Source organism: Hylobates moloch, unplaced genomic scaffold, assembly GCF_009828535.3.
Source record: "Hylobates moloch isolate HMO894 unplaced genomic scaffold, HMol_V3 SCAFFOLD_10, whole genome shotgun sequence".
Lineage (NCBI taxonomy): Eukaryota > Metazoa > Chordata > Mammalia > Primates > Hylobatidae > Hylobates > Hylobates moloch.
This window is the reverse complement of record NW_026652285.1, coordinates 105,426,157-105,452,562: the sequence shown is the minus strand read 5'-3', so window position 1 is coordinate 105,452,562 and position 26,406 is coordinate 105,426,157. Positions and strand designations below refer to the sequence as shown.

The following is a 26,406-nucleotide window of genomic DNA, read 5'->3' as shown; positions in this document are numbered from 1 at the left end:
GTGTCCTTTCTTCTTTTCTTTGTCAGTCTTTCTAGAACTGCCTAAATTTTATTAATTTTTCCAGAGAACTAGCCCTTGTTTCATTGTTTTTCTCTGTTGTTTTTCTGCTTTCGATTTTATTAATTGCTGCTGTTATCTTTGTTATTTCTTTTCTTCTTGCTTTGGGTTTATTTTGCTCTTCTTTTTCTAGGTTCTTGAAGTGGGAGCTTAGATAATTGATTCTGGACTTCTCTTTTTCTAATATATGCATTTAGTGCCTCTCAGCATTGATTTAGCTGTGTCTCACAAATTTTGATATGTTTTTGTTTGTTTGTTTTTGAGGCGGAGTCTCGCTCTGTATCTCAGGCTGGAGTGCAGTGGCACTATCTCGGCTCACTGCAAACTCCACCTCCTGGGTTCAAGTAATTCTCCTGCCTCAGTCTCCCAAGTAGCTGGGATTACAGGCATATGCAACCATGCCCAGCAATTTATTTATTTATTTATTTTTGTATTTTTAGTAGAGATGAGGTTTTGTCATGCTGGCCAGGCTGGTCTCGAACTCCTGATCTCAAGTGATCTGCCCACGTGGGCCTCCAAAGCACTGAGATTATAGGCATGAGCCACTGTGCCCAGCCTGTTTTTGTCTTTTTTGAGACAGAGTCTTGCTCTGTCACCCAGGCTGGAGTGCAGTGACATGATCTCAGCTCACTGCAACCTCCGCCTCCCAGGTTCAAGCGATTCTCCTGCCTCAGCCTCCCGAGTAGCTGGGATTACAGGTGCACACCACCACACTCAGCTAGTTTTTGCATTTTTGGTAGAGATGGGTTTTTGCCATGTTGGCTAGGCTGGTCTCAAATTCCTGATTGCAAGTGGTCTACCCGCCTGGGCCTCCCAAAGTGCTGGAATTATAGGTGAGAGCCACCCACGGCCAGCTGATACGTTGTATTTTCATTTTCATCCAGTCTAGTATATTTTTAAATTTACCTTCAGGCTTCCTCTTTGACCTGTGGATTGTTTACAGGTGTGTTGTTTCCAAGCATCTGAAGAAAGATTTTCCATTATCTTTCTGGCATTGATTTATAGTTTGATTCCATGTGGTCAGAGACCACCCTCTATATCATTTAAATTTTTAAAAATTTCTTGAGGCTCATTTTCTGATTCAGGATATGGTCTATCTTGGTATATATTCTGGTGCACTTGAAAAGAATGTGTGTAGTGCTGTTGCTAGGTGGTGTGTTCTACAAATGACAATTCAATTATGTTAATTGATGGGTGGCCAAGTTCTTTGATGTCCTTGCTGGTTTTCTGTCTAGTTGCTCTGAGAGAAGGGTGTTGAAGTCTCCAACTATAATTGTGGCTTTTAAAATTTCTCCTTTCAGTTCTGTTTTGCTTCACATATTGTGCAGCTAATGTTTGGTGCACACACGTTTAGGATTACTATGTCTTCTTTGCAGAATGGCCCACGTATTATTGTATAATTTCCCTCTCTGTTAGTCTTTGTTCTAAAGTCTATTTTATCTGTTATTGAAATAATGCTTCTGCTTTCTTTTGATTAATGTTTATGTATCTTTTTTCATGTTTTTACTTTCAACCTGCCTCTATTGTTATATTTGAAGTAAGTTTCTCGTAGACGGCATATAGTTGTATAATGGCTTTTAATTCACTTTGCAAATCACTGTCATTTAATATTTAAACCATTTACATTTAATATAATTATTAATATGCTAGAGTTTGTATTATTTTTATAGGGCTGCTATAACAAAATACTACAAACTGGGTGGCTTAGAACAAAAATTTATTTTCTCACATTCTGGTGGCCAGAAGTCTGAGATCAAGTGAGATTTGGAAGGTAGAAAAACCAACAAAATATGTTAATGAGAAGGTTACCATTGTGGACAACTGGGACTCAGTCCTTCTGAGGACCATCTGAGAAATAGGGTGGAACCATATTAGATTGTCCCACTCAGAAGGAAGAGTCCAGGCCATTTATCCCATCAGTTACTATCCCTATGGACTGAGGATGCTGATTCACTTGCACATCTGGGTTTCATCAGTGTCGGGGAAGCACAGAAGAAAAGGTGCAGGCACTTAAGGTGGGAAGCTGTGAATACATCCATGCACCAGGAACGATCTACAACTGCTGCAGGTGGGCCGAGAGGGTGGGTCACCAGTGCCTTCAGCCACCCCTTGCACTGCACTGACCCACTCACACAGCAAATCAAGTCCATTTTGTAACTGAGGCTTCAGCATGGTGGCCAGCCACAGTCTCTGAAATAATTAAAATAGGTGGTTAGTGGCACAGGCGATGGTCCCTACTGTGCAGTTGGTCTTGCAGCCTTAACTGAGATTCATCGTAAGCTCCCCCCCGCTCCTTCTTGGTGTGCCTCAGTCCCAGCCAGCACATGCTCTGGTCTGGGTGCTTGTTTGGTGGTGCCATCTAAACCTTCTTATGCCCAGATGTCAGGTAAAGCCCAGACACTGTCCACTTCAGTGAAGCACCTAGGAATTAGCAGCCCTGAAAAGCTGTGATCACCCTGAGATTCAAAGAAAAGGGTCGTGAGGCAAGTGGTGAGAGAGAAAGCTGTGTGGTAGCGGCAGCCCAACAGAAGCCACCATCAGAAGGAACACAGCCATCCAGAGAAATGCCCCAGGCCACAAATCACTGGGGGCCAGAGATCTTGCCCCTCATGTCTGCCATGGGTTGACCCCCAACCTCCAGCCCTACCATCCCTTGACGGTGTCTGCACCAGTTGAACCCAACCAGTATCTAACAGAACACAGTTGGCGAATGAGACTGGGACACAGGGCAAGATAGGTGGATGATGGGAGACTCCTGGTGAGCACTCGTCGCACTGAGTGTGGACCTCATGGGAGAGCCCTGTTCTCTGAAGCATCTGTGCATGTTGTTCCAGCATTTTCTTCAAGGATTGAGCCAGCAGCACCAGTGTTGTAAGGTGCTTACATCAATGATTCACAAACAACCAATGAAATACGAGGTGCCTGGGGTACAGTCAACAAACACAGAGAACAGAGAAACCTTCCTGTTGATATAGAGACTCCAGCCTGTTTGCTCATCTCTGGTCCTGAAGAGCCCAGGCCCCATCCTTTCCTGCCCGGGGGGATGAGGGTGGGGTTTCTGCTCGGAAGCACTTGCCGTGAGAGGGGTGAGGCACTGGGTCACGCCAGCCCTTTCTTTACAGCCCCCAGAGTTTATTAGAGTATGCATTAGTATTATTGAGTAAGTACTTGAGGGTGTCTGATCTTGGGCCAGAGAGGCACAAAGATGCCATTGTGTGGGTCCAGCACCTGCCTGCAGAGCGTGGGTCAGCCGTGGGTCCCAGGGAAGATGACACACACCCGGGAACTACAGGGTCCGGGAAGGAGAAGGCAAAGTTCTGGCTCAGGTTGGCTGGGGATGAGGCCAGCAGAGCCAAGTGCCCAAGGGACCTCAGCCACGAACTCTGAGCACAGGCTGGCAGGTGGCTCTTGGTGCCTCATGCGACCTGTTTATCTAAAGGGATGAGATTCAAGGCCTGTCCTGGGGGCTGGGGGCTGTCAAAGCTGATGAGAGAGGGGAATGTATATTCTAACAGGGAGATGGTCGATGAACACGTGCACGAAGAAACGGGCAGGACAATCCAGAGAGATCACGTGTTCTGAGGACAGCACAGCCAGGCTGCGGTACGTAGTGAAGCGGGGTAGGGGAGGCGGCGGGGTCCCTTGTATGGCCCAAGGAGGCCGTATATAAACTGACCCTGAGCCACACAATAGTGCCCTCCTCTGCCCCTAGGATGCTCGAGTGCAGGGTCCAGATGGGGAAGATCAACGCAGAGTGGGTCCCAGAGTGGGTGGAAGCTTGGGCTCTAGGGCGTGCGGGACTCAGCTGGCAGCAGCCCCACGTCTCTGTGGTTCTAAAGCCCAATCCGTTTCTGCTCAGCAGGGAGACGGCCAGTTCCCCAGAGAACTTGCCCAGGGTCCCAGCCGTGGCTCTGGGAGGGCTCGGGGTTGGGGAGGGAGTATCCCGAGGCCATGGGCCCTCCCTCTGTGGCTTGGGGTGCAGATGTGCACCACCCTGCCCTGTCCCCTTGAGTCCTCTGGGCTCATCTGAGTGGGCGCATTCGAGTGGTGCAAACTCTGGACAGCATCATGTGTCTTTTCTTCTCTGGCTGGCACTGAATTGCTGTTCACCAGATGCCAGCAATGAGGACACTCCCCCTGCCGGATGCAGGACTGGTTGCCACCATGGGGAGGGGTGCACTGTGCCACGTGCTCCCAGGACATTGGCCAGGGGGCTATAAAGAACATCTTGAGAGGAGCCAGCACAGCCTTGTTCAGACACCCAGTGACATGCCGAGGTTGGCAGCACAGAGCTCTGGAGATGAAGACCCTGTTCCTGGGTGTCACTCTAGGCCTAGCCACTGCCCTGTCCTTTGCCCTGGAGGAGGAGGATGTGAACTAGGCTGGCATAGGTGGGTGGAGGAGCCAGGCGGACTCCTGGGCGGGGGGCAATGCCAGGGGCCCTGCTTTAGGAGGTGTCACTTAAGGCTGGCTTCTGACCCCGTGCTCCCAGCCTGGGGTGGCGGTGGGGGGGTCCTATTGCTCCTCCAGCAGACACGGCCCCCCAGAGGCCCAGGGCCGGAGCAGGCTCAGTTCAGGGGTTCCTGCTGCACTGATGCCTGAAGCCTGAAGGTCTCGCAGGGTTGGGCCCTGTGGAGGGAGGGCTCACCTGGTGCTGGGGCCCGGGGGTCCATGGGGTGCAGACATGCTGTCCTTCCACTGGGGGCTGGGAGCCCTGAGCAGGGGGCTGGCTCTAACTCACTCCAGCTGAGCTCTAACTAAGGTGCAGGAATCCAGCCTGCCTTTAGGGGCAGCAGCCGGGCACCATGGGTGTCTGGTTATAGCTGCAGGCCTGAGTGCCAGAGTCAGAGTAGAATCTGGGCCAGCCCATGGTTGGCTCACGGCCTCGGCCTGCTCCAGATCACAGGGACCTGGTACGTGAAGGCCATGGTGGTCGATAAGGACTTTCCGGAGGACAGGAGGCCCAGGAAGGTGTCCCCAGTGAAGGTGACAGCCCTGGGTGGTGGGGACTTGGAAGCCACGTTCACCTTCATGTGAGTGTTGCCCACTGCGGGGCCCCTCAGGCCACTTTCTCTCCCCTCCCCAGACCCACCTGGTGCCCATTGCCCCATCCACGTTTCGGGTGTTGGTAAGAATCACCCTCTGCCTTGGAGGGAAATAGCCTGGGCATCCTAAAGCTCGGTGGGGTGGGGGACAGTGGAATTTTCAGGTTGCCAGGTCAGGGCCATGCACCAGGTGAGCTGAGGATGGCCCAGGTGTGTCCTGGGAGCCGCTGCCCGCGTGTCTACTGTTTTCCAGGAGGGAGGATCGGTGCATCCAGAAGAAAATCTTGATGCGGAAAACGGAGGAGCCTGGCAAATTCAGCACCTGTGAGCCCCTTCCCCACCCCCACCCTCCCCCACTGCCAACCCCAGCGCACCAGCCCCACCACAGGCAGAGAGTGCCCAGGCTGCCCTTTTGCCAGGGTCCCAGCTCTGCCCACCTCCAAGGAGGGGCTAGCTTCTCCTTCCTGGGGGGCTGGTGGCCCTGACATCAGACACCAGGCGTGACAGGCTTGTCCACAGTGGAGATGGACCAGATCACGCCTGCCCTCTGGGAGGCCCTAGCCATTGACACATTGAGGAAGCTGAGGATTGGGACAAGGAGGCCAAGGATTAGGGACGGGGAGGCGGAGGGTTAGGGATGGAGAAGCTGAGGGTTAAGGATGGGGAGGCTGAGGGTTAGGGATGGGGGGCCAAGGGTTAGGGATTGGGAAGCTGAGGGTTAGGGATGGGGAGGCCGAGGGTTAGGGCTGGAGAAGCTGAGGATTAGAGATGGGGAGGCTGAGGGGGAAGATGAGGGTTAGGGACAGGGAAGTGGGGCAGGAGCAGCTGCTGGAGCTGGGAAGGCTGGCCTCTAGTCCTGGACGTGCTCTGGCCTTGTGGCTCCATTACCTGCATTGGGACCTTCCTGAGAGGAAGCTCCTGCGTCAGTGTCCGGGTCCACACTGTGCGGAGCAGCCAGGCCTGGCTCAGGCTGTCCAGGGCACCCGGGTGACCGCTGAAACATTCCCGAGTGTTTCTTCATGTGGTCCTGAGTGCTGTCTCTGGGAATGACCCATCTTCTCCGTCATCTACAGATGGGGGCAGGAAGCTCACGTACCTGCAGGAGCTGTCCGGGGGGGACCATTACGTCTTTTACTGCAAAGACCAGCGCCGTGGGGGCTGCTCCACACGGGAAAGCTTGTGGGTGAGGGGCCCACTGGTGTCTGCATATCCTGCCGCACGGTCTCTGCCTCCGGAAGCCAGTGGAACCAGCACCACCATCCCTGGCACGGGGGGAAAAGGAAGCCCCCTGTGCCAGCTTTCGTGTGCCGGGCACCGCTGGGCAGCCGGTCCAAGTACCTGAAGTGGGAATGGGGTGGGCAAGGCAGGGACAGACATGGCCCTCGGTGACATGAACCTGCCAAGGGCTGCTTCTGGGGTCTCAGGTGTAAGGGCCTCACCTTAAGGGGGAGGTAGCGTCCTAACAGAGCTCTTCATGGGGCAGGGACCCTCCAGGGCAGGAGGGTGGCAAGTGCCTCGGGGACACAAGGTCCCTCCAAGTGAGGGCTGTGACCCTGCAGGGTGGCTTTGGGAGCTGCCCAGGTCCCCTGGGGTTGCTGAGTGGCTTAGAGAGTCCCCGCCACTGTCCCCCTTCCTGGGGACCTCTCATCTGGGCAGTGGCCGTCTCCTCTGTCCCCAGCCCCATCCCCGAGCTCTGATGTCCTGGTGCTGGGCCGTGGTCATCTCCTTTCGGCATCTGCTCCCTGCAGTGCCGCGCCGCTGTCCCCACCTCGGCTCACCTGGCCACCTCACCTGCAGGGAGGAATCCTGATACCAACCTGGAGGCCCTGGAAGAATTTAAGAAATTGGCGCAGCGCAAGGGACTCTCGGAGGAGGACATTTTCACGCCCCTGCAGACGGGTGAGGACGGCTGTGCCCAGTCCCCTGTGTCCCTCTGCCGTGTCTGTCTGTGATCTCCACTGTCCCGTGACCCCCATGTCCTCCCATGTCCCCCGCATTCCCCGTGTGCCCCGAGTCTCCTCGCAGGGGCTCCTGGGCCCTGCTTAGCGTCCTTGTCGTTGGAGGCTCTGCACTCTGGGCTGTGATGGGGTCTGGGCCCTGGTCTAGGGCGCCTTCTCATCCCTGGGTTTTTCTTGGTCTCTGCAGGAAGCTGCGTTCCCGAACACTAGGGTGAGTGAGGCTTTGGGAGGACACTGGACAAGCCCAGAGTCCTGGGTTCCTGGGGTTCAAGGGTCCATCTGCTCTGGCCCCGGTCGTCCCACACAGGCAGGGAGACCCCCCAGGGTCAGGCACGAGGTTGGCACCTCAGCGGCTGCCCACCCACAATTCCTGGGACATTCAGGAAGTCCTTTGTTTTACCTATTCCTGCACCTGCCAGCCCGAGTGAGGGTCCTCCTCGGCCCTTCCACAGCGAGGCCTCCCTCGGGCTCTCTCAGGTGTCAGCTCGGCCCATCGCCCCCTGCACCTGTCCCCACTCGGTCCAGTCCCCCCCATCCGCCCACCGAGCATGCTCAGAGGCCTGCCCAGTCATTGGAGGAGCTGAGGCTGCTCTAGAGCCCCGAGGCTGCCCAGCAGTGGCCGATGTGGGGGCTGCAGAGCCTGGGGAGCGAGCTCTGGGCCTGGCCTCTGCCCTACCCTGCAGCCTCCCTGACCTCTGCTCCTCTTCCCAGCACAGCAGCTCCTGGGTCCGCACCTCCAGAGCTCACCCTACCGCCAGACACAGAGCCTGGACCACCTGGACCTACCCTCCAGCCATGACCCTTCCCTGCTCCCACCCACCTGACTCCAAATAAAGACCTTCTCCCCCAGCTCTGGGCAGGCCTATCTGTGGGGACGGAGGGGGTTGCACTGGCTCTCTGGGAGGCCTGCTGGGAGGGGGAGCCACAAGCGAAGCTGGGGAGATGTTGGACCTAGCAAGGGCCAAATCACAAGAGGCATGATGTCCAACAGGCCTGCGGGGCTGTGTGATGTCCTGGAGGGGCCTCCTGCAGAGCCGCCCTCAGGTCTCAGGTTCAGCTTAGGACAGGCAGGGCCCTGGGCAGGAGCGTTTGGAAAGCCACTGGGGAGGACAGGAGCAGGGACACGGCATCAGGGTTGCAGCAGTGGGGCCACTGCAGGGCTCGGGCCCCAGGGGTCTCAGAGGGATCCTCCGAGCAGCCCCATTTTAGCAGACTGGGCTCAGTGGCAGCGCTGGAGAGAGGGGCACTGGAGAGAGGGGCGCTGGCACCGCCATCATCACCCCCAGAGCAAGGCAGAGCCGACCCTGGTCTCCGAGATCCTCGGCCCCACCCTGGCCTTCCCATGGCTTGTCCAGGAGCCATGGTCTGTACAGACACTGGGGCTGCTGGGACATGAGGAGGCCGACCACAGTGAGGGACGAGAGGCCACTGCACCGCAGTGATAAACATGCCCCAGGAACCACAAACCCAAGCTGGACAGGGCTCCTGGGGGTTGAGCCTTCAAAGTGACCGCCTCTCCCCAGGGCTGCACCAAGTAACCACTGCCCGCCTCCCGCCAGACCAGCATCCTCATCCCCTCCTCTCCCACCTGGACATGATCCTTGGCTGAGGCTACAGGGTGGTCCTGAAGTGAGCCAGGCCAGCAGGGCCCAGGTGAGCTGAGGCGGAGCCAGCTTGGGTGTCCACGGGCCACATGTGGAGGGCAGGGCACACCTCACTCTACAAAGATGGGTGAGCAGTAAGCCATCTCCCTCACCCTGTGCTACCATGCAGATTCCAGAAAGGTTAGGATGTGTGTAAAAATTCAAGATTGGTTGGTTATTTGCTACTGGATAGAAAACTTAAAAAGTTAAAAAAAAATACATGTTTATGAAATTGGCTGGGTGCAGTGGCTCACATCTGTAAGCATTTTGGGAGGCCAAGGAGAAAGGACACTTGAGGCCAGGTGTTCGAGACCAGCCTGGGAAACATAGCGATACCTCATCTCTGTTTGTAAAAAGAAGAAAAAATAGTAAATAGTAAAAATATTTACCTGGTGGAAAAGGATTTTTCACACATCTAAGCAGTGGGGAGAGTCTCCTTGGGAAAGACAGGGATTGGACTGCAGAGCGCTGAGCGTGGGTGCAGGGAAATGCTGGCAGAAACAGGAGGTGGGCACATGAGAAGCTGGGAAGCCTGTTCCTGGCCACTTGGAGGGCCTGGCATGGGTGGCTGTGGGTTTCCCTGCATCCTTGCCTGGGCTGTTTGTCCATTCATCCGCCCTATCCATCCAATGTCCTGGCCATCTCGTGATGGGTGGACCAGGGACCTGTAGCCCCGGGAATGTAACCCTCGAGGTGGGAGGCTCTGTCCTGGCGGACATGGGCCCCGACCATCATCCATTTCTGCTCCCAAGAGCCCCGGCCCCATGCAGCTTCCCCTTCCAAGCTCAGCACCCTCCAATTCCACCCACAAACTCTCCAATCACTGAGTCATATGAAGCCTCTTCCCATGGCTCATAACCATGGGACCCTCACAGACACCCAACATCCGAAATATTTGAGGACAGTGTCCGGAATAAGTCAGGAAAACTTTCACTCCCAACCCAAGGATGGCAGAGGCACTGAGCAGAAACTCCCCGGGAGCAAAACGAGCCTTTCAGTGTTTGAAAATCAAGAAATCACAGAAGTGGAGGAGGGCAGTGGAGCTTTTGTTCTTTCAAAATGAATTTTTAAATATATGTACAAAGGGACACACGTATCCTGGAGACGGGGCACCAGGACAGGTTCTCTCTGACATGACTTGTTCACCAGGGGCCGAGTGTCCAGGCTGAGAGCGAGGGCCCCACGCAGACCGAGAAGTGTGACACAGGGCTCATGGGTCACCAGCCTTCCGGAAAGTGCTTAACCTCTGTTTCTTTGTTCGTAAAATGAGGACCACAGGAGCACTGACCAGCAGGGTTGCTGTGAGGAACGGGCACACATCTACACACAGTCTCACACACGAACACACATATGTGTGCACGCACACCCCTACACACAACTACACATTCTCTCACACATGCACACTCACCACACACACTGCCACATGCTCTCTCTCACACATACACACAGTCTCACACCCGCACACACACCTACCTACTCACGATGCACCCCCCTGGTATACATGCCTGGTACAGCCTAAGTCTGCATGTGTGTCAATGATGAGCCGTCTTGCTGGGGAGTGTAATCTGCATGCCTGCGGTTGCCTAACTCCATGTCTGGACTCAACATTCAGAGAACAAAGATGCCGGAGTCGGGTGTGGTGGAGCGCACCTGTAGTCCTAGCTCCTCAGGATGCTGACATGGGAGGATCACTTGAGCCTAGGAGTTTGAGACCAACCTGGGCAACATAGCAAAACTCTGTCTCAAAAAAAAAAAAAAAGTTTTTAAAGACATAAGCAAGCATTCACTATCCATAGAAGGATTTCAAATCACACCACTCCATACAACAAAAAAATTAATTGGTTTTTCTAGTGTGAGTCCCCCAGAAGCAGATGAGACAGATGCAAGCTCAAGTGGTTTACTTAGGAGGTGGTCCCAGGAGACCCTGGTAGGGTTGGGGAGGTGACGTTAGCAGGGAAAGCCACTGATGAAGGGTTCCGCATCAAGGTGACCACTTGTGACCAACTGGGGCTCAGTCTCTGGCGCTGCCATGTTTTAGACCAGCTCCAGCCAGTCACGGGATGGGGATGCTTCCATGGGACACTAATTCCTGACACTTCCCGCTGTGGCAGGGCAGGGCGGCTTTGGTAGAAAGACGACCCCTCCAGAGAGGAGCTGAGGACACTGCGGTGGAAACGTGGCCAGCGTGGCCTGCAACGGCAAGACCCAAGGGGCTATGACGGCCCCCATGGCACCCACTGCAGTCCACCCCTGGCAGCTTCAGAACACTCATGCCCCACACTGAGCTCACACCTTGCTGCCACCGGGTCTTCAAGGTGACATTTGCCTGTGAGAATCTCTAAAAAACAAAAAAGAAAAAAGTCTTAGAACAGAAACATTCTTAGGCTGGGCGAGGCTCTGGCCGCGGCAGTCAGTGCCAGGCGTGGCTGATGTTCATCCTTTCCTCCTCGCTGCTGGCCAGGGGCTCAGCTGGACTAGGTCGCTTCTCCGGTGGGATAGCACCGACCTTCACCCCCGGGGTTCTGAGCCCCCGGGTGGGCATCTTGGAAGTCTGTGGTCGTGCTGTGCCAATTCACAGGCCTGGAAGCACCAGAGGGTGCCCAGAGAACCCTGGAGTTCTGTACATCCACCCCCTATCCCTCTCATGGGACAGTGCACCTGTTGCTTGGTGACAGGCAGATTCACTCATCTGGCAGTAGGTTAGCAAGACTATCATACTGTATGTGCAAAACAGAGATGGGCAGAAGTTTTAAAAGTTCTATTTTGCCTGCAAAAGTAAAGGCGGCATCTGGCTTGCTCCTAAGCCCTGAGAAACGCTGAGCACCTGCCCAGAGGATGAGCTGCCCGTCTCGCCTGGCATTGCCAAAAGTTGGGTGGGCAGAAACCCTCAGCCGTCTGAAGAAGCGGTGCGTTTCAGATCAGGCCCCAGCAGGAAAGTCCCACGAGGCCCTGGTGAGAGCTGACCGGAGGACATGGGGTCCCAGCCACCTGTTGGACACCATGGTGTGGGCAGGTCTGGGAAGCTTTTCTCCTCTTTTTTTTTTTTTTTTTTTTCTTTCATGAGACACTGTCCTTCTCTGTTGCCTAGGCTGGAGGGCAGTAGTACAATCACAGCTCACTGTAGCCTTGATATCTCAGGCTCAGGCAATCCTACCTCAGCCTCCTGAGTAGCTGCCACTACAGGTGTGCACCACCATGCCCAGGTAATTTTTTTTTTTTTTCTTAGAGACAGAAACTCCCTATGTTGCCCAGGCTGGTCTCAAACTCCTAGGCTCAGATGATCCTCCCACCTTGGCCTCCCAAAGTGTTCGAATTCCAGGCATGAGCCACCGACTGTGCCTGGCCTCTTCTCTTCTTGTCGGTGTTTGTCTCTTACACATAGTGAACAGCAGGAGAAATATATCCCAGGGCTGGTGGCAGTGCCCTCACCCTAACTCACCCCTAAACCCCGCTAACAGACACAGAACAGAACCAGAGCCGGGATGTTTATTCTCTCAATGCAGAGGGATTCCGGGAGGTTTATTCTCTCAACGCAGGGGGATTCACGGAGGTTTATTGTCAATGCAGGGGGATTCACGGAGGTTTATTCTCTCAATGCAGGGGGAGTCCATTGCCACTTGCTGCCATCTCTGCACGATCAACTCCTATGCATCTTCCCTTGGACTTGACTGTGCTCAGCGCCAGGCCCCCGCCCACCCGCTGGCCTGGTGAGCGCCTCTCATTGGCTCCTCTCCTCGGATCGGCGCTCGTCTCCCCCCAGGTCATTTCACTTTCTTCAGTTCCTGGCCTGGTACCGCATTCTTGGATATCAACCTTTTTCTCCGAACAATCCATGGATGCTTGCTCTTCCTTTCTGTCAGCGTTTAGGGGTTCGTTTTATTAAAAACAAACAAACAAAAGCGTTTTATATTCTTGATCTTTCGAGATCTTTCCAGGATCATTTATTTTCATCTTTTAAGTCCAAGAGCTTTCCGGGATGCGCAGGCCTGTGTCTCTCCTCACCTGCCCTGCCTGAATTTGTGAGAGCTAGCAATCTCACGCTCACACTCAGCGGCGTTCCTTCTGCTCGGAGAAATTTTATGCCATTCTTGGGCTCCTGTCCTCCATCCGTGCGTCTCGCTGCTCCTGGAACGGCCGGGGTTTGCAGGGAAGGCTCCCGCGCGCCCGGCCCCCTCCCGCCCGCGGGCTCTCACTCAGCTCTGGCTGCGAGCTTCCTCTTCGCGGTGGTCTTCACCTTCTACGTCTGGCTGCGGTCTTTCCTGCATCGCCTCACTCATTTCCCCATTTGTAAAGCAAGTGTTTCCGAGCCCAGTCTGCTTTTGCGCCGTGGCCTCCTGTCCTCAAGGGGCGCGTTACTGGTTTGGCGCCCGCGGTGGCCTCCGCTGCCGTCGGGGCGCTCTGGTTCCCGCTCTCTGGGCCACTCGCGAGCTGCGTTCGTTTGCCCGTCCCCGGGCTCAGGTCCAGGTGCTGCTCCTCCCGGCAGGCGTGACCCGAAGTTGTCGTGGGTCCCGCAGTCACTGGCTCTGCGGACGTTTTGCTCATCTCCTGCAGAGAATCCTGGAGGAAGCCTTTCTGTCCCCAGCCTCCTTGGGGCAAAGGCCGGGGTGCCCGGGTCTCAGGCTGCAGGGCATTGCCTGCGAGCAGTTCTCTGGGGGCAGGCCAGGGGCCGGCCAGAGGGGCCTTGTGGAATGTCACGGGAGTGGCACTGCCTTTCCGTGGGGCCTGTGGGTCACACTCCCTCCAAGAAGGGGAACGGACCCACCCCTGGCGGAGTCCTGGGCCTCTGTCCCTGGCTCCCGGGAAGCCTGCCTGGGAACGCAGCTGCAGCTGGGAGAGGAAGGCACCGGGGGTTCCCACACCGCCGCTCTTCCAGAACTCGCTCCGCCGCCGATTTGGAGCAGCTTACATTTTGTTTTGTCTCTGCTTCCATCCGCAGGATTTATTTCTGCCTCCTGTGTTTCTGTTCTTCTCCAGTCTCCCCAGAGTCCACTTCTTTCTTTCCATTCTGTAAGGAACCAGCTTCTGCCCCCGAGGAGTGTCTCTGCCTCGCCCTGTGCCGACTCCCAGCTCGCACTCCTGTCTCACGTTCCCTTGGCATTTTGGTTTTGCTCTGTTATTTGTTTGTTTGTTTGTTTGTTGAGACGGAGTCTCACTCTGTCCCCCAGGCTGGAGTGCGGTGGCGCCATCTCAGCTCACTGCAACCTCCGCCTCCCGAGTTCAAGTGATTCTCCTCCCTCAGCCTCCCAAGTAGCTGGGACTACAGGAGAGGGCCACCACGCTTGGCTAATTTTTGTTTTCTTGGGTTTTTTTTTCAGACAGAGTCTCACACTGTCGCCCGGGCTGGAATGTAGTGGGGCCATCTCGCTCACTGCAACCTCTGCCTCCCAGGTTCAAGCAATTCTCCTGCCTCAGCCTCCTGAGTAACCGGAATTACAGGTGCCCGCCACCACCCCCGGCTTATTTATTTATTTATTAATTTATTTATTTTGTATTTTAAGTAGAGATGGGTTTTCGCCATGTTGACCAGGCTGGTCTGGAACTCCTGACCTTGTGATCCGCCTGCCTCAGCCTCCCAAAGTGCTGGGATTACAGGTGTGAGCCACCGCACCCGGTCTAATTTTTGTATTTTTAGTAGAGACGGAGTTTCACCATGTTGGCCAGGCTGGTCTTGAACTCCTGACCTCGAGTGATCCACCCGCCTCAGCCTCCCAAAGTGCTGGGATTACAGGCATGAGCCACTGCTCCTGGCCTGCTCTGTTATTATTTTTAATATTGATTTGAACACTTGGTTCATTTATTTATATGTTATATGTTTCTTTTTTTTTTTTTTTTGAGACAGGGTCTTGCTCTGTCGCCCCAGGCTGGAGTGCAGTGGCGTGATCTTGGCTCACTGCAACCTCTGCCTCCTGGGTTCAAGCGATTCTCCTGCGTCAGCCTCCCGAGTAGCTGGGATTACAGGTGCCCATGACCATGCCCAGCTAATTTTTGTATTTTTTTTTAGTAGAGGCGGGATTTCACCATGTTAGCCAGGCTGGTCTTGAACTCCTGGCCTGAAGCGATCCACCTGCCTTGGCCTCCCAAAGTGCTGAGATTACAGGCGTGAGCCACCACGCCCGGCCATATTTCCATGTTTTATGTTTCTAATGCTTATGTCTGTAATTTTCTCTGAGTGCGACAAAGGACACCTTTAGCTGCATCCAACAAATGTTGATAGAGATTGCTGTCACTGTTATTGATTTCTCAGTAGTTCATAAGTTCCTTTGTAATCCTGAGTATACACTGTCAATTATGGGAATCTATTGATACTTCCTTTCTGATATATGGCTGAAAAGTTTTTGCAAACATTTCTCATGTGCTTGGACTTAATTTGTGGGTTTTGGTAGTTGCATATTTCCACAAACGCCTATTAACTGATCACATTACTTAGATCTTACACTCTCAAATATTTTTCTCTACTTTATCCATTTGTTTCTGAATATCTGTTAAATAATCTCGCTTCAGTTGTTGATTTCTCATGTTCTCCTTAAATTCAGTTAGTTTTTGCTCCATATATTATTTAGAATTTATAATTGTTTTGGTGTGGCCAGCTCAATGGTGGTGATTTTGTTTTCCCTAAGGATGATCATTCCTGTTATCAGCACCAAGCAGTTTTGTGTGTTCACATTTGATGTTTCTCCTCATATTTCACAGCAACTTCTTTTGGAAAATATATTTTCCTTTTCATTCTTTGTTTTTTAACGTGAGTCTCTTTCTGATTTTTTTTATTATTTTATTTTGATATTCACACAGAAAAAAAAGTGGTTTTTTTCATGGTCAGTTCTGTGGATTTTAGCATGTGTATAGATTTTTTTTTTTTTAAGCAGAGTCTCGTCCTGTCACCCAGGCTGGAGTGCAGTGGCGCGATCTCTGTTCACTGCAACCTCCACCTCGAGGGTTCAAGCAATTCTCCCGCCTCAGTCTCCCAAGTAGCTGGGATTACAGGTGCCCACCACCATGCCTGGCTAATTTTTGTATTTTTAGTAGAGGCAGGGTTTCACCATATTGGCCAAGCTGGTCTCGAACACCTGACCTCAGGTGATTTGCCCTCCTCGGCCTCCCAAAGTGCTGGGATTACAGGCGTGAGCCACCACACACAGCCACATGTATAGATTTGTGTAACCATCACTGTCATCAGCACACAGAGCAGATCTGCCACCCCCAGCACCCACTCCTGCTTACCCTCCACAGTCAAACCCTCCCCCAGCCCTTCACCTCTGGGGACCTCAATCTTTCTTCCATCTCTATAGTTGTGTCTTCTCTAGAATATCACATAAGTGGAATTGCATAGTATGCAGCCTCTTTAGACTGGCTTCACTCATTCAGCATATTGCCTTTGATATTAATCCATGTTGTTAAGCCTATCAACAGCTTGCACCTTTTAATTGCTGAGAAGTATTTCATTGCGTGGATGTACAACAGTTTTCCCTATTGATGGTGAAGGTGTTTGAGTTCTTTCCAGTTTCTAGCAATTATGAATGGAGCTGCTACACACATTTGTTTTTATACAAGTTTTGTTTTTGTTTTTTTGTTTTGTTTCGTTTTTGTTTTTGAGATGGAGTCTCGCTCTGTTGCCCAGGCTGGAGTGCAGTGGCGCCATCTTGGCTCACTGCAAGCTTGGCCTCCCGGGTTCACGCCATTCTCTCGCCTCAGCCTCCCAAGTAGCTGAGACTACAGGTGCCTGCCACCATGCCCGGCTAATTTTTTGTATTTTTAGTAGAGACGGGGTTTCACCATGTTAGCCAGGATGGTCTCGATCTCCTGACCTCGTGATCCGCCCGCCTCGGCCTCCCAAAGTGCTGGGATTACAGGCGTGAGCCATTGCGCCTGGCCAATATTTTCTTATACATATATACCACATACCATATTTGCTTATCTGTTCATCTTTTGATGGACATTTAGGATGCTTCCACCTCTTGACTACAGTGAATAGTCCTGCTGTGAGTATGGATGTGGAAGTATCTTTTTCCAGACCCAGTTTTCAATTGTTTTGGCAATACATGCAGGAGTGGGATTGCTGGATGATATGGTACTCGTATTTTTAATGATGTGAGGAACCTCCACACTTTTTTCCACATAGGCTGCAGCATTTACATTCCCACCAATGGAGCACAAGTGTTCCAGCTTCTCCACATCCTTGCCAACACTTGTTATTGATAGTTGCCGTCCTGATGAATGTGAGGATAGTATCTCATTGTGGACTTGGTTTGCATGCTCTGATAATTAGTGACGTGAAGCATGTTTTTGTGTGCTTGTTGGTCATTTGAAAACCATCTTTAAGGCTGGGTGCGGTGGCTCACGCCTATAATCCCAGCACTTTGGGGAGCCAAGGCAGGCGGATCGCCTGAGGTCAGGAGTTCAAGACCAGCCTGGCCAACATGGTGAAACCCTGTCTCTACTAAAAATACAAAAATTAGCCAGGCATGGTGGCAGACGCCTGTAACCTCAGCTGCTTGGAAGGCTGAGGCAGGAGAATCACTTGAACCCAGGAGGCGGAGGTTGCAGTGAGCCAAGATCACGCCATTGCACTCCAGCCTGGGAGACAACAGTAAAACTCCGTCTCAAAAAAAAGAAAGAAAGAAAGAAAAGAAAACCATCTTTAGAAAAATGTCTACTCAAGTCCTTTACCATTTTTTTCTTTTTTTTTTCTTCAGCACCTTTTTAACTTATTTTTTTAAGTGGGAGTATTTGTTTTCTTGTTGAGTTGTAGGGTTTATTTATTCTAGATAAAAATCTATATCAGAGATATGATTTGCAAATATTTTCTCTGAGCTTGTAAGTTACCTTTTCACTTTGCTCTTAGTGTTTTTTGATGCCTGAAAGTATTTATGATTGATGTACTTCTGTCTGTCTGTTTTTGCTTTGGTTTACCTGTGTTTTTGGTGTCATATCTGAAAAGTCAGATATGCAATTTCAAATTTTCCTGTATTTTCTTCTAGAGGTTGTGCAGTTACAGGTATTACCATTAGGTCCTTATTTCATTTCTAGTTAATTTTTGGATGTGGTGTAAGGCAAGGGTCTTCCTTTATGCTTCTGCATATGAATATCATTTTTCCCAGCACCATTTGTTGGAGAAACTGTCCTTTCCCCAGTGACAGGTCTCAGCACCATTGTTGAGGATCGCTTGAACATATACACAAGAGTTCTCTGTTTTATTCCATTGGTCTATATCTTTGCCTTTGGCCAGTACCATACTGTTTTGATTACTGTAGTTTAGTAATATGTTTTGAATTCAGGAAGTGTGAGTCCTCCACTTTGTTCTTTTTCCAAATTGTCTTGGCTATTTGGGGTCCTTTGAGATTCCATGTGAATTTTGGGGTGAATTTTTATATTTATGAAACAAATACCATTTGGATTTTGATAGAAATTGCACTGAATCACTTCAAGTGGTAGGGAAATTTGACAATATTAAAGTCTTTGAATTCAAGAACACAAGATATCTTTCCATTTATTTGTGTCTTCCCTAATTTCTTTCAGCAACATTTTATAGTTTTCAGTGTACAAGTCTTTGAGCTTGTAGGGTAGGTTTATCTATTAGTATTTTATTCTTTTTGATGCCATTGTATTGAAATTATTTTCTTAATTCCTTTTGGATTGTTGATTGTTAGTGTATGGAAAGGCAACTGATTTTTGAATGCTGATTTTGTATCAGCAACTTGGCTGAATTCATTTACATTTCTAACTTTTTTGGTAACTTTAGGGTTTGCTAAATATAAGATCATGTCATCTGCATACAGGGATGATTTTACTTCTTCCTTTCCAATTTAATGCCTTTGCTTTCTTTTTCTCGCCTAACTCATCTGGTTATGAGTTTCAATACTAACTTGAATAGCAAAGACAAGAGCCAGCACCCTTGCTTGTTCCCAGTCTCAGAGGAAAAGTGTTCAGCCTGTCACGATTGAGTATGATGTTAGAAGTGAGCTTTTCATAAGCGACCTTCATTGTGTTGAGGCAGTTTCATCCTCTTCCTATGTGTGGTTTTTTTTTTTTTTTTTTTTTTTACTGTGAAAGGATGTTGAATCTTGCCACATGCTGTTTCTGCATCAGTTGGCATTACCATGGAGTTTGTCCTTCGTTCTGCTGATGTGTCTGCATGGTTCATATGTTGCTTCATCCTCAGAATATACTCTCATGTGTCTGGCTTTCTGTATTCAGCTCATGGGATTCATAAATGTCTATGTTTCAGTCTGGGTTGTCTCCATTCTCTCTCTCTCTTTCTTTTCTTTTCTTTTCTTTCCTTTTCTTTCCTTTTCTTTCCCTTCCTTCCTTTCTTTCTTTCTTTCTTTCTTTCTTTCTTTCTTTCTTTCTTTCTTTCTTTCTTCTTTCTTTCTTTCTTCTTTCTTTCTTTCTTTCTTTTCTTTCTTTCCTTCCTTCCTTCCTTCTTTCTTTTTCTTTCTTTTTTCTTTTTCTTTTCTTTTTTTTTTTTTTTTGAGACAGAGTCTCACTCTGTTTCCCAGGCTGGAGTGCAGTGGCATGATCTTGGCTCACTGCAACCTCCGCCTCCCAGGTTCAAGTGATTCTCCTGCCTCAGCCTCCCAAGCACCTGGGAATATAGGCACGTGCCACCATGCCTGGCTAACTTTTGTGTTTTTAGTAGAGACTGGGTTTCACTATGTTGGCCAGGCTGATCTAGAACTCCTGGCCTCAAGAGATCTGCCTGCCTCCGCCTCCCAAAGTGCTGAGATTACAAGCGTGAGTCACCCCACCCCACGAGCCTGCATTCTTTTCTGTTGCTCTGTATGTCTGTTTTGTGCACTACAACCTCACTGCCTTGACTCCTGTAGCGTCGTAAGTCTGAATATCTCGTAGCATAAGTCCTCCAAATGTGTTCTTATTCAAGATTCTTCTGATTCTATTTTAGTCCTTTGTATTTCTACATAAATTTTTAAATTGGTTCCTCAGATTCCACATAGCAATATCTGCTGTTGTATTTCATAAAGAGTGTATTGCATCTATAGATCAATTTGGGGAGAACTCAACTCAGTAATACGTGGTAGGGGGAGCCCCACAATGTGAAAAGGAAGGAATAAGCTGGGAACAAATACCTGCAACTCATCTCAGGAAAATGACTCGCATCCCCAATATGTAAAGAGCTCCTAGAAACTGATAAGAAAAAGATCAGCAAAAAAGAGTATGAGACCCTTTACAGAAAGAAATACAAAAGGCTTTAAGCATATGAGCGCATGTTCATTCTCAATGATAATATACAAAATTGTCTAATCCAAAGGTTTGAAAATATACTCCGAAGCTGCGTAGAAATAGGAACTTTTATTCATTGCCGACAGAAATGTAAGTTGCCTGCCAATGGATGCAGTTTGACCATATCTATCAAAGTTACAAATTGGCCAGGCGCAGTGGCTCACACTTGTAATACTAGCACTTTGGGAGGCCAAAGCAGGCGGATCACTTGAGGTCAGGAGTTTGAGACCAACTTGGCCAACATGGTGAAACCCCATCTCTACAAAAAAATACAAAAATTAGCTGGGCATGATGGTGCTCCTGTAATCCCAGCCACTTGGGAGGCTGAGGCACTTGAACCCAGGAGATGGAGGTTGCAGTGAGCCAAGATCGCACCACTGCACTCCAGCCTGGGCAACAGAGAGAGGCTCTGTCTCAAAAGAATAACAACAACAACAAAAACCCCACAAAATAACAAATGTATTTACCCTTTCATTTATCAGTCCCAGTACAGGGAATTCATCCCACTTAACACTTCTACACTTGACGTGTGTTCACAGTTATTGATTGCGGCTTTCCTCGCAAGAGCAAAAGATTAGAAACAACCCAGTTTCCTCCAGCGAGGGTCCGGTTAAATAAATGATGACCATCCACATGACAAAATACAATGTAGTTGGGAAAGAAAATAAGAAAGAGTGAAAGGAGGGAGCCTTTTATGTATCACTCCGGAAAGATCTCTGGCTAAACCCAATTGCTACCAGGGCTAGCACTCTGTGCCTGAGACACCCAGCTGGATTTGGCAGCACCTTGGGAGATTGCTTTACCAGCATGTCCCCAACACCTGGGTCATCATGGTCACTAGGGGCCAGGCCGGAGCTCCCGGCCCAGCTCAACCACTGACCAGAAGAGAGATATTGGCCAGTCCTCCCTTGGGGGCACATAGCCCAGGTCCTGCAGTGAACTCTAACCCTGGGCCTCCAGGTCACGTGAAGACAGACAAACCGCAGGGAGCTCTTCTTTGCTTACCTTAAAGAATCAAGGCCAACTTCATTATGGAACCAGTAAATGGATTTCTTCACATGCCCATTTTGTAGATGGGAAAACTGAGGCCCAGTGAGGGGAAAGCCATTGAGAATCATGGATAGCATGGCATGGCCGTTCGAAGCAAGGATCCCACATCCCCTCCATCACAGGCCCCACCCAGGCTGGCCCTGAGCTGCTGGACAGAAACTTGTGCCTGACCTACCGATCCCGGCAGCTGCTCCCACTGAGCTTGGACCACGTGCTTGAGACACGCCTCCCCTCATTTAAACCCTGCTCAGGCAGCCTCACACCAGTGGGGACCGTGCTTGTTCACAGCAACTCTCTCAAGCCTCTAGAACAGAGCCTGACACAGGAGGTGCTTAGTGTTTACTGAAAAATAGATGAATGAATCAGTGTAATCCTCCCAACAGCCCTTCGAGTGGGTGCTCTAAAGAATCCTGCGACACAAAGAAGTCTTGGGTTCATTCATTCATTCATTCATTCATGCATTCAGCACCTGTGTGCTGCTCCCTGTTATATGCAGACACCTGGAATATGACAGTGAGCCTCAGACACCTGGAATATAACAGTGAACCCCAGACCCCTGGAATATGATGGTGAATGCCAGACCCCTGGAATACGATGGTGAACCCCAGACCCGTGGAATACGATGGTGAACCCTAGGCCCCTGGAATACGATGGTGAACCCAGACACCTGGAATACAGCAGTGAACCCCAGATATCTGGAATACGACAGTGAATCCCAGACACCAGGAATGCGATGCTGAATCCCAGACACCTGGAATATAACAGTGAACCCAGACACCTGGAGTACGATGGTGAACCCCAGACACCTGGAATATGGTGGTGAACCCCAGGCCCCTGGAATATGTCAGTGAACACCAGACACCTGGAATACAACGATGAACCCCAGATACCTGGAATACGACAGTGAATGCCAGACACCTGGAATATGATGGTGAACCCCAGACCCCTGGAATGACAGTGAACCTATACGCCATCCCTGTCCTGAGAGCTCACAGCCCAACAGAGGGGACAGCATCTCACCCACAGCCAGCAGTGGAGGCTACAAAGCTAGAGCCTGCTCTAGTGCCAGCCACAGAGCTAGAGCCACCTCCAGCTGCAACACTTGGACCAGCTCCAGAGCTAAAGCCATCTTTAGTGTCGGTTCTTGCACTCCTTCTGGCACCAGGCTAGAGTTAGAATCAGCTCCAGAACAAGAGCCAGTTCTAGATCCAGCTCCAGCACCACTGCCCAGGATAGAGGCAGCTCCAGCCCCGGCTCAGGCCCCAGCTACTGAGCCAGTTTCACAGCCAGAATCCAGCAGCTCGAGCATCGGCCACCACTCCAGCTGCAGTGCGGGAGCCTCAGGCGGGCGCCACCTTCAGCACCAGCTCCTGTGCCAGAGCTTTACTGCCCCTCCCTGGGATGGCAACATTTCATTTTTATAGTATGTTTCTGTTTCATATTCTTTATGGTTTATTATGTTTTGTGATTTAAATTTCATAGACAGATCAGGTGCAGTGACTCATGCCTATAATTCCAGCTCTTTGGGAGGCTGAGGCACATGGATCGCTGGAGCTCAGGAGTTTGAGACCAGCCTGGGAAACATGGTGAAACTCTGTTTCTACCAAAAAAAAAAAAAAAAAATTAGCTGAGCGGTAGTCCCAGCTCCTCGGGAGGCTGAGGTGGGAGGATCCCTTGAGCCTGGGAGGTTGAGGTTGCAGTGAGCCGAGATTACATCACTGCACTCCAGCCTGGGTGACAGAGCAATACTCTGTCTCAAAAAACTAAAACAAATTACACACAATGAAATGAAATTCAAACTTTAATCATTGTAAACTGTACAATTCATGGATAGTAAATGCATTTACTATGTGGTGTAACCATCACCACTGTCTAGTTCTAGAATGTTGTCATCACCACTAACAGACACCCTGTACCCATTAAGCAGTCACTCTCCACCCCTCACCCCTGCCAACCACACATCCACTTTGTCTCTATGGAGTTCTCTGTCTGGCCTGTGGCCCCCTCTTGAGCACAGCTCACCATCCTTCTGCCCTTCCCCACCAAGCTGAAGACCCCTGACAACGCCAACACATTTTCAACCATGAACTCTACCGCTGACTGACTTTGTCCAAAAGAAGCAACACTTACCAAGGGGACACAGGTCAGGTGTAGAGCCAGCTTGGCCCTCCTTGCATGAAGCAGAAGGGACTGAAGATTCCCAAGAGCATCCTCTCAGCCATCTCCTGTGCTGACTCACCACAGGGCCGCCCTCCCAAGGGTCTGGCTGGTGGCTAGGCACTTACAGACTGGAGGGGACCAGGCCAGTCAGGCCCCTTCCACCCACCTGCAAGCCCAGGCCACCCCAGACTCCAGTGACTCTGTCCTTCTGTTGGATAAAACACCTGTTGGTCACCAGGCTGACCTGGCCTCAGTGGACCGCCATAAGTGCCTTCTGTGCCCCGGGAACCAGGGGACCAGCTAACCCTTTCCAGAGGGTGCTGCCACCATGTTCCAAGCCCTGTTGGCCCCAGGTGCTGCCCTCCGCCAGCACGTCCCTGACACCCTTCTAGTACAGGTCACTGCCATCCATGTCTGGGGCATCCTAGAGCACCCACTCACCCAGCGGATCTGACCATGGTGAAGCTGCCCTTCCAGCCACCAGGCCCCCAGCAGTGAGCTCAGGACCAGAGGCAGCTTCCACTCAAGCCCTGAGACCAGCTCAGGTGAGCTCCTCCCTCAGCAGCCGGGACATTGCCAATGCACTCACTCAGCCGGCTCCTCCAGATGCAAAGTGGAGGAGATCAATGCCAGCTTTGTCCTGGAGCCCCCTAATGGCAGGGAAAGAAGGTGACTGCTCGCCCTTCTCCCTGACAGCTCTTTCATTCTATGTCCCCTCCCAGCCAGGTGCTGCATTCCCCACTCTGCACCCACAAAAGAAGGGACAACCCCTTGACTCCTGAATGGAGCTGCTAAGAAGCCCCAGAGAGGGACGCTGGCCTCAGAAGCCCTGCAGGGTCCAGGCTTCTGCTGATCTTGCTATTCCCACAGTTCTGGGAATCGACCTTGCTGTCATCCCCGGGGACCTCCAGCATCAACTCTGACTCCAGCAGCACTTCCTCCTCTTCACCCTCCAGCACACCATGGCTGCTAAACCCACCTTCAAATTACAGTCTCAGGGCTCTGCAGCCACAGCTCCTAACGCTGCTCTACGACCTGCAGGTAGGTGACGCCACATCATCCATATTGGCCTGGACGAGGACAAGGCAACAGGTACAAGAGCGTCCTGGGGTGCCAGGCGGGCGGGCAGTCCCTGGTCCCCTCACTCAGGCCTCTCCTGCAGGACTGTTTTGACAAGTAACCCGTTCTGGACCATGCAGGCAGCATGCCCAGCCTGAGAGGAGGCAGATGGTCCCCACGGGCCTCATCTAGAGCCAGAACCAGTTCCCAAACCAATTTAGACTTGGAGCCAGTACCAGACACAGAGCTAGACCCAGTGCCAGGTTCAGAGGAAGAGCCAGTGGCAGCACTAGCTGCAGTGGTAGTTCTAGCACCAGCTCTAGAGCTTGAACCGGCTCCAAACTGATTACAGAATTAGAGTCAATGCCAGGCTCATACTACAGCCAGCACCAGATTCAGAGGAAGTCAGGTCCAGAGCCAACTCTAGCACTAGCTCCAAGCTAGAGCCTGTGCTGCCTCCAGAGCCTACACAAGAGCTCTAGCTCCAACACCGAAGCAACTCCAGAGACAGAGGCAGCTCTCTCAACTCGGATACCATCTCTAGAGCTAACCCCAGCTGCAACAAGAGCTCTAGCTCCAACACCAATCTAGAAATCGCTCAAGCACCACCACTCCCAGCAACTCCAGGGATAGAGGCAGCTCTAACGCCAACTCTGGTGCCATCTCTAGAGCTATGACCTGCCCCAGCACCAATTCAAGGAGAGAGCCAGTGAGAGTTTTCATTTCAGATACAGCCCCAGAACCTCCCGTAGCATCACCTCCTGACCTAGAGCCACTCCAGCATCCACCTCATAGCTAAGGCTAGTGCTGGCTACACGTCAAGACCCGACTCTGCCATCACCTCCAGAGGGAGAGCCAGTCGCTGGCCCAGAACCATAGCTAGACTCAGCTCTGGCACCAGCTCCAGTCCCAGCTTCCAAGATACAGCCAGTGCCAGCCCCAGAACCAGAACCTTCATGACCCTCACCTGTCAAAGGCATTCTTTTTTTTTTTCCTGCCTGGTTTTCTTTTATTCATATACTTTATAGTTACCTGTATTTTATGTTATAAAATTCATATAAAATAAAGCTTACTTTTTTTTTTTTTTTGACACGGAGTATTGCTCTGTCGTCAGGCTGGAGTGCAATGGCATGATCTCAGCTCACTGCAACCTCCGCCTCCAGAGTTCAAGCGATTCTCCTGCCTCAGCTCTGGATTACAGGCATGGCATTACAGGCGCAGGATTACAGGCGCCCGCCACCATGCCCGGCTAATTTTGGTATTTTTAGTAGAGACGGGGGGGGGGGGTTCACCATGTTGGCCAGGCTGGTCTTGAACTCCTGACCTCGTAATCCGCCCGCCTCGGCTTCCCAAAGTGCTGGGATTACAGGCGTGAGCCACCACACCCGGCCTAAAGTTTACCTTTTAAAACATAATGGTACAACTGAGTGGTATTCACTACATTCACCATCCTGGGCACCATCACCACTCTCTAGTTCTAAACACTCCCATCACCCCAAACGGAAACCCCGCCCCTGGTAAGTAGTCACGCCCCATTTCCCACTCCGCGCGTCTAGCACCAGAGCTGGCCCTTGAGCTGGCATTAGAGCTCCCCCTGCTGTCAGCCTCGAATCTGCCACCCATGTCTACTCGTCTACCTTCTCTGGATTTTTCATACAAGTGAAATCATATCACGTGTGGCCTTCGCTGAAGGGTTTCTTGCACTTAGTAAGAGGTTTTCAAGGTTCATCCGCTTTGTAGCATATATCAATACCTCATCTCTCCTTATGGCTGAATAATATTCCACTGTATGGACAGACCACACTTTTTTTTTTTTTTTTGAGACAGGGTCTCACTCTGTTGCCTGCCCAGGCCGGAGTGCAATGGCACAATCATGGCTCACTGCAGCCTCGACAACCCAGGTTCAAGCAATCCTCTCACCTCAGCCTCCTGAGTAGTTGGGATTACAGGCACACGTCATCACACCCGACTAAGTTTTTTTTTTTTTTGTAGAGATGAGGTCTCTCATCTCTCATGTTGCCTAGACTGACCTTGAACTTCTCCTGGCCTCAAGTGATCCTCCTACCTCATCCTCCCAAAGTGCTGGAATTATAGGCATGAGCCACCACACCCAGCTTGTATTCAATTCTTTTGGGTATACACCTAGGAAAGAAATCACGGAGTCCAATGGTAGCACTGTGCTGAATTTTCTGGGAACTG

General features: G+C 51.2%; 2 protein-coding genes across 2 annotated transcripts in view; both read left to right on the top strand.

The window, feature by feature from the left end:
- Positions 1 to 4,357: 4,357 nt before the first annotated feature.
- OBP2B (odorant binding protein 2B) lies at positions 4,358 to 7,907 on the top strand. Its single transcript, XM_032162711.2, is given in 8 exon segments — positions 4,358 to 4,429; positions 4,957 to 5,090; positions 5,356 to 5,426; positions 6,176 to 6,259; positions 6,262 to 6,285; positions 6,900 to 7,001; positions 7,248 to 7,271; positions 7,777 to 7,907. Coding segments are annotated over 7 exon segments (510 nt in total). The 3' UTR covers position 7,271; positions 7,777 to 7,907.
- Positions 7,908 to 12,349: 4,442 nt separating this feature from the next.
- LOC116475811 (uncharacterized) overlaps positions 12,350 to 26,406 on the top strand; it is a 31,531-nt gene continuing 17,474 nt past the window's right edge. Inside the window, exons 1-4 of the mRNA XM_058445928.1 lie at positions 12,350 to 12,410; positions 12,755 to 13,924; positions 14,019 to 14,139; positions 23,871 to 24,240. Of these exons, the coding sequence (XP_058301911.1) occupies positions 12,350 to 12,410; positions 12,755 to 13,924; positions 14,019 to 14,139; positions 23,871 to 23,943 (1,425 nt within the window). The 3' untranslated portion in view covers positions 23,944 to 24,240. The remainder of the gene's footprint in view (positions 12,411 to 12,754; positions 13,925 to 14,018; positions 14,140 to 23,870; positions 24,241 to 26,406) is intronic.